Source organism: Carya illinoinensis, chromosome 14 (assembly GCF_018687715.1).
Source record: "Carya illinoinensis cultivar Pawnee chromosome 14, C.illinoinensisPawnee_v1, whole genome shotgun sequence".
NCBI classification, from domain to species: domain Eukaryota; kingdom Viridiplantae; phylum Streptophyta; class Magnoliopsida; order Fagales; family Juglandaceae; genus Carya; species Carya illinoinensis.
Genome location: NC_056765.1, coordinates 3,335,200 through 3,342,688, shown reverse-complemented (window position 1 = coordinate 3,342,688; position 7,489 = coordinate 3,335,200). Strand labels below are relative to the sequence as shown.

Genomic DNA, 7,489 nt, shown 5'->3' with positions numbered 1-7,489 from the left:
GGTTTTATAACACCTTTCGGTTTAATAACTCAATAGCGGCGATTAAAAAATCTCCGGGAAAGGAAACCTATTAGCAACGATTTTTTACTTCCATTGTAATAGATCAGAAGTGGAGAAATAATACTGGCGAAGTTGCAACGACTTTAAAATCGCTGGGATTGATATTTGGCAGCGATTTTTGGACTTTTCTCGACGATTTCTAATTGCTGGGAAAAGTGACTTCTGTTGTAGTGTTAATTAAAGGTATATAAAATCCCGATAAATTAGTTATGATTAGAGATTACTATATATTTAAACTGTATATAATATGGTTAATATTATAACAATGCCAGTATTATTATTAGTAAAAGTATATAAGGAGGTGAGTGAGGTCATAGAGAAGCATATTATATACATAAAGATACTTTTTCTTTGTTTTTTTTAACAATTATAGGAAGTGCAAAATATATGTTTCATTTGGGGTTAAGATATCATACTTGAAGAGATTGATATTTCACACCTCAACTAAGTATGTGTGTCTACTTGTGTATTATATTGCAAGGTCTATAATATATTACAATTAAATACAAATCAATCACTAGCCTAAAAATCTGTACAATGTTAATATTACACAGAAGGAAATCTGCAAGGCTTGATATTAGCAACTAAGATCATGGAGAGTTGTCTATCTTTCTATGTAGAGAAGAGTAAGCTGGATTGAGGTCCACCTTTCCATTTATAACATTAACCACCCCCCCCCCCTTCAAGCTAACTGAAGATGCTAAGACAGTTAGCTTGGACCGAAAGAAGATAGACTATGGATGAGGTAGACTCTTGGTGAAGATATCCGCAAATTGAAGAATTGATGGAATGAATTTAACATGTAAATGGCTAGCAGCCACTTGGCATGAACGAAGTGGTAATCAAGAGCAATATGTTTCAATCGAGTTTGAGAAGCAGGATTACAAGATAAGAAAATTGCAATTTGATTATCACATAGCAAAGTGGCTGGACATGAAAGATTTATGTGAAGTTCTTTGAGAATGTTTCGTATCCAAGTCACTGTTGTAGCAAGGGTTCAATACTCAGGCTTGGCATTGGATCATGACATAGTGGGTTGTGTTTTAGCACTCCATGATACTAAGTTTAAGCCTAGAAAATTAATGGCATAGCCAGACATGGACGGACGTGTGTTAGGACAGCTTGCCCAATCAGCATCTGAGTAAGCTAACAAAGTAGGTGACCTTTGTGACGAAATGTTGAATCCAAAATGCAAAGTGCCTTTGACATATCAAAGTATCCTTTTAACAACACATATATGAATTGACAAACTGTGTTAACAAAATATGAGAGATCTGGTCTGTTATGGTGAGATATTGAAGGCCACCTACAAGAGATCTGTTTAGAGTGGGGTCTGAAAATAGAGTTCCTTCACCAGTGAGTCTCTATCCAACCACCATTGGAGTCAATACTGGATTGCACTCAAGCATAGTAGCACGATTGAGAAGATCACATGCATATTTTGTCTGAGATAGGAAGAGACTAGAGGAGGATGATTGGACTTCAATTCCCAAAAAGTAGTGTAAGGGACTAAGATCTTTCATTGAGAGAGCATGATTGAGTTGGTTGACTAATGAAGTCAATAACTTGGTGTTGTTACTAGTGACTATGTCATCAATGTAAAGCAAGAGATAGATGATGCCTCCTAGTTTGCGGTAGATAAAGAGGGAGGAATCTGCTTTGCTACAGGAGAAACCAAATTGAAGTAAGGTGCTCTGTTGAACTTGTGGAACCAAGCATGTGGGGCTTGTTTCAACCATAAAGAGCTTTGTTTAGGCAACAGACATGGCTAGAGAGCTTAGGGTTGATGTACCCTTGAGGGTTGTTTCATAAAAACTTTTTTAGACAATGATCTATGAAGGAAAGCATTTCTGACATCTAATTGTTGTAAAGACCAGCTATGTGCAATAGCAAGATATAAGATGATACGAACAATTGAAGTCTTGATAACAGGACTAAAAGTTTGATGAAAGTCTTGGTAAGGAAGTTGTGTGTATCCTTTGACAACCAATCAGGCTTTATAACAATCAATAGTGCCATCTAGTTTGAGCTTGGTGTGAAATACCGAGTGACAGTCAACTATATTTCTATGAGAAGGCTTAGGCACCAATGTCCAAGTGTTGTTATGATGAAAAGCATACATTTCATCATCCATTGCTGCTAGCCCTTCATGATGTTTACTAGCAATTCTTTAATGGTGAGAAGAGCTTGAAGGAAGGGAGATTGGGGAACAAGTCAAAGAGCATGGAAGGCTTTATGTTTTGTGATTCCAGCCTTAGCACGAGTAACCATTGGATGAATGTTAGTGGGAGAGGTGTCTACTGATGGAGAAACAGATGTAGATGATGGAGGGGAGGACTATTGAGGAGTAGGATTTATAGAAGGGAGATTTGATTGACTTTGGATGAGAGTGGACACAATGGGGTCAAGAGCACACGTATGGCATGGAGGGGATAGGGATTGATAAGGGAATATAGGTCATGATATGCTGATCTCGACTCTGATCGAGTCACAATGCACTCTACCATGATATATAAAAGATTTTTATTTATCTTGCACTCTACCATGAAATCTTTTTAAATTAGCATTTCATCTAATTTATTTAAAAATAAAAACAAAATATGGGTTGATGACATGATTTAATTTGCAAGAGAGATTTTAAATTTAAATATTGTATCTTGCAAATAGAAAGAATCGACCACAAAAAAAATAAAGATAAAGAATTTGGAGACAAGATTTTGAAAACTTTATAACATCATTTTCACTCAACTCATGGACGGATCTCGATCGTATTTGTTGGAAAGCACATTTGGATCTCGATGCCATTTAAGATCCATGCAGCCTTTCAGATACCTATGTTTAACGTTAGAATTTTAACGGGGTTAAATTACTATAATTTGGAGGTAAAGGGATAAAGTTGGCAATTAACTTTACTGGGCTTTGAATATTTGTGAGTGGTCAGTTGTTTGAGAATGGGAACAAAGCCCACATAAAACACTTGACTTTTGTTGGGTTGCATCTTCATAGAACATAAATAAGCTTATGGGCTTTGGCTTCAGCTAATTATTTGGGCTATTTGAGACTCGCATTCTATCAAAGCCTAATTCATGAAAAGAAAACGTGCAATAACAAAACTTAGAGTACTAATAGTGAACTCAATAAAATTAAATTATAGCTAAAATGTAAAATAAAGTGCTACAATGGGTTAAATAAATATACAATAAATTTGGCCATCAAGCATTTGGCTAGCCAAATTTATTGAGGCAAAGAGACTAGCTAAATATTATTTTTTGAGTAAAATATTACTTCCCAAATGCAGCACCGAACGAGATCAACTCCCGCGCACCGGACGGAGTCTCTCTAGATGCGATTTCTTATTACTTCCCAGCTATAGTAAAATATTATTTTTTTTATGCAATTTCTAGTATCAGTTTTGGTACTGGATGGAATTTTTCTGGATTCATCTCTATTTGAACTCCATTTTTTTTAAATTCTCAACCTTTGATTGAATTTCTAAATGTGATTTTAGTGTATTGAATTTGATAAAATCAAAGATGATGAACCACTTCGAGTGTGTTTATTTGTTGTGGAGGTTGAGAATTTCTAGTGGTGTATTATACTGAAACCGAACATATAAAATTACAGAAATTAGAGTTCAAAATCAATATTTTAATATAATAATGAAATATTTGTTGAGTTTATTATTTAGTGTTGTAAAAAGTGGCTAGCTAAAATTTGTAAAAGTGAACTTTCTAGCTAAATTTTAGTTAAAGTTTGTTGAGCCAACTACTAATGCTCTTATGGTCCTATTGGTAGCCATTACTATTAGCTAAACCAAACTTCTTTGAAAAGTAGTGAAATAGTTTATGAATTATAGTGAAATGATTTGAGTTAGCATGTTTTATTGGATTTTGAGAAAAAAAAAATAGTTGAATGAAAATATTATAAAGTTAGAAAATTGTTTGAATATAATATTTAATATAATTTTTGTCCTAAAATTTAAAAAAATTGTATTATTTTTTGTGTTTTGTTTAGAAGCTTGGGAAAGTTGTATTGGGTTGTGTTTGGATCATGATTAGATGAAAAAATTGAAGATTTGTAATTGAAAACTGTTTTAAGTAATGTTTGGAAAGGAAACATATGAGAATATCTTGTTATACAAAAAGGAAGGAAGGAAGAAAAAGAATCATAAGGCTCTAATTAACCAAGCACCTCCTTTATGCTTTGCTTGATCAACTATATCTAATAAATGTCAATGGCTTGATATCTCCCTATGTAGCATCTCACAAGCGAGAAATAAGGATATCTGAAGGTTTGAGAAAATGATTGAAGTTCATGAAAAGATTGGACTACAATAATAGTAAAAAAGAACATTGGAAGTGGTCTCCCTATACCCAACAAAAAGGCCCAGGTCGAGGCAAACATCACAGACTTCAAACCCTGAAGAACGGACAGAACAAGGATACCCTGCAGTGAGAAATTAAATCAGCATATATTTCTCTACGAGTTTAAACAAGTGAATTATTCGCAAAGAAGCAAAGCCAGTGTGAGATATAAAACAAGAGCTATGATTTCAGGCAAAAAGCTTCATCAAACATTTCTTTTTGATGATGAGGAACCCCGGCCCATGCAAACGTGTTTTTCACCCGATTAAACCCTGCCAGGCCGTGCAAAATGCAAGGAGTCCAACATCTTAGTCCCGATATCACAGACAAATGAGTAATGTTAGATATAGTCACTTTTACGTATTCTCTGCGCACTCCACTTATATGATTAGCTGGATTAATTTTTTTTTAATACAAAATCAATTATATCACTAGAATGCATAAAAGAGTACGTAAAAGTGACTGCACATAAAATTTTTACAGACAAATTTGGGACGAGAAGGTGGTAGACATGCAATTGTCCTTCTGTCATTCAGACCAAGTAAGAAAATTCTTTTCTCAAGAGTGTATATAGTAATGATATCATACACTTGATGGTGAATAGTATCATTCGCTCATGCAGTAACAGTTTACAATTGAAAGTCAACACTATGATTAGTTGTTAGAGTGGCTGATTAAGATACAAATTCAGAATATATTTGTGTCAGATGAACCTAAGAAAAATGGGGGAGAAAGAGAAAAACAAGCTTCTATACATTTTTCTCTACATGAGTTAACAAACATAAATAAGGAAAACCAAATTCACAAATCAGACAGAATCACAGCTCCGATCACAAGATAGCCAAAAAAGAAGCAGCTATACCCCCGGTAACTCCCAACTCCCACTTCAGCAGCATAGCAAGAGGCTGATACCTGTCTGTTTCAAGGTCTTTCCTTCTAAGGCAAAGTGAAAGAGATGGGCCTTCTTTGATTTGTACATTTCCATTATTGAAGACTAAACCTTGACCAGAAAAGAAGCCTATGAAACTGTTCTGTCCATTACCATTGCCATGATTTCCTAAACCAGAACCATGGATTACTACTCTCTAAATTTCAGGCCACTCAAATAAACCTGAGACTGAATTATTGTCCTTCCAATTTTAAAACCCGGAACCACAGTGCACCCGACCTTTGCTCTAGTTTTACATGGCAACATGCACCTCCTTGTGACATCTTCCATGTACACCATCGAGAAATCTGTGCCTCTCTCTACTTTAAAAATCTCAACCACAGGATCAAATGAAAACGCCAACTTATGCAAGGTCCATATCGCGCTTGCCATTCTCACAAATGAATCATAGAACACGCTCAATGATTTCCACGAATTCAAAATCGTTTCATTTCGGTCCAAATTACTGAAAATCGATGATTCCATGGTAGGGTGGATAAGCTCCTGATACTTAGTCTCACAAAACCTAGCAAATTCACACTTCCGATTCATACTCAGCAACTCCACAGGATTGCTAGATACGTGCTCGAGCAATTGCTTCAAAGAACTACTATTCTTTTCGGAATTCAAAACATGCCCATTGCACACAATTTCATTCTCGCCCACTCCAAACCCATCCAAATCAAATCCTTTAAACATCAATAAAGAGACATACGACATAAAGGCATACCGACTATGTCCTTCTTTTGCGTACTCGATATCCGAATATACAGAATTGGCTGCCAAACCCAAATCCCACATAGCTTTCCTCATCAATTCAATCAAAATCTTCGTAAACCTATGTGTTGCTCTACAGGCATCAAGTAAAACAGAATCAAATACTCTAACCGACAACAAAACGTCATAAGATGAGTTCAAGTTACCAGACAACCTCTTTGACAACTCAAAATTGGACTTCTGAATCTCCCCCAACTTCTTCTTCAAAGCCAAAACCTGGTTATCTTTCTGATCAATCTCCGACTGCAACCGATTCGAGACGTTCCCGAGTATACGAAGCTTGCTTTGATTCTCTTCCACCCGAGCTTCCAAGCAAGACCCAATCGGCAAATCATCACCAAAATCCTGGTTTCTACAACAATCTTTATAGAACTGCTTGAATTCAGACAGCCTTTGAAGGTGTGAGACCAAGGCTCTATCCGCGTCCTTCACGTTTTCCTCAGCAAACGGAACATGGGCAGCCTGTAACTGAAAGTACGAAGCTTCAAAAGAGGAAACTGTAGCAAAAATGGAAGAAATTAGGGTCTGAGTGATACGGGTATTGATGGTTTTGTTCTGGGTCCGGCTCAATGGCCTTGGCATCACCGACCGTGGTGGTGATAGTGATGGCTGTTCGGGCACGGAGGGACCGTAAATTGGATCAGGCTTGATTACCACGACCTTCTGGTCCGTGATGACTTCTTCGGCGGAGTCAAGGAGGGAAAAAACGTCGGAGTCTTCGACGGGTTCGATTTCAGTGAAGAACTCGAAGGTCTTGGACTTGAAAGCCTGGGCGAATTTTTGGAACATATCGGAGATTTGTGGGGGTTTGGAGGAGCCATCTGCGTCCGGCATTTTGGAATGGAATTGGACTCTGAATCAGTACAAAGATTGGAGAGAAAAGAAGAAGACAAAGGATTTTTCAAGGGGAGAGAGAGAGAGGGAGAGAGTGTGTGAGAACTCTTGGGTTACACTGCTGCTTGTGCTTGCTGTGAGATGGTGGTCATGGTGCTTTGGATGCCTTGGAAGGAAGGTATTGTGGATTTGCTTTATTTTATTTTATTTTATTTGGTAATTGGGTGTATATTTTTAGGTGGTTTGACTTGCCAATACATCAGTCAACTGCAATGGAAGAGATTAGGGGATATTGAAAAAGTTTTATCTTATTTTATATTATTATTATTATTATTTTGAATTTTTATATAAAATATAATAAATAATTTAATTTTTTTAAATTTTAAACTAATTATGATATTTTATTTAATTTTTAACTTTCATCTAAATTTATCTTATCTTAACTCACTATCTAAATAGTATTTAATAGGAGAATTGGATAATGAATTGAGTTGAGATTACGTGAGATTTGAAAATTGAATAAAGT

General features: G+C 36.0%; 1 protein-coding gene across 1 annotated transcript; it reads right to left on the bottom strand.

Moving 5' to 3' along the window:
* Positions 1-4,966: 4,966 nt before the first annotated feature.
* LOC122294910 (protein GRAVITROPIC IN THE LIGHT 1-like) lies at positions 4,967-7,163 on the bottom strand. Its single transcript, XM_043103900.1, has one exon. It carries the CDS (start codon positions 6,961-6,963, stop codon positions 5,503-5,505), a length of 1,461 nt encoding a protein of 486 aa, XP_042959834.1. The 5' UTR covers positions 6,964-7,163; the 3' UTR covers positions 4,967-5,502.
* Positions 7,164-7,489: the final 326 nt, after the last annotated feature.

Coding starts and splice junctions, on each gene's coding strand:
- LOC122294910 (XM_043103900.1), bottom strand. CDS start 6,963: ATGCCGGACGCAGATGGCTCCTCCAAACCCCCACAAATCTCCGATATG.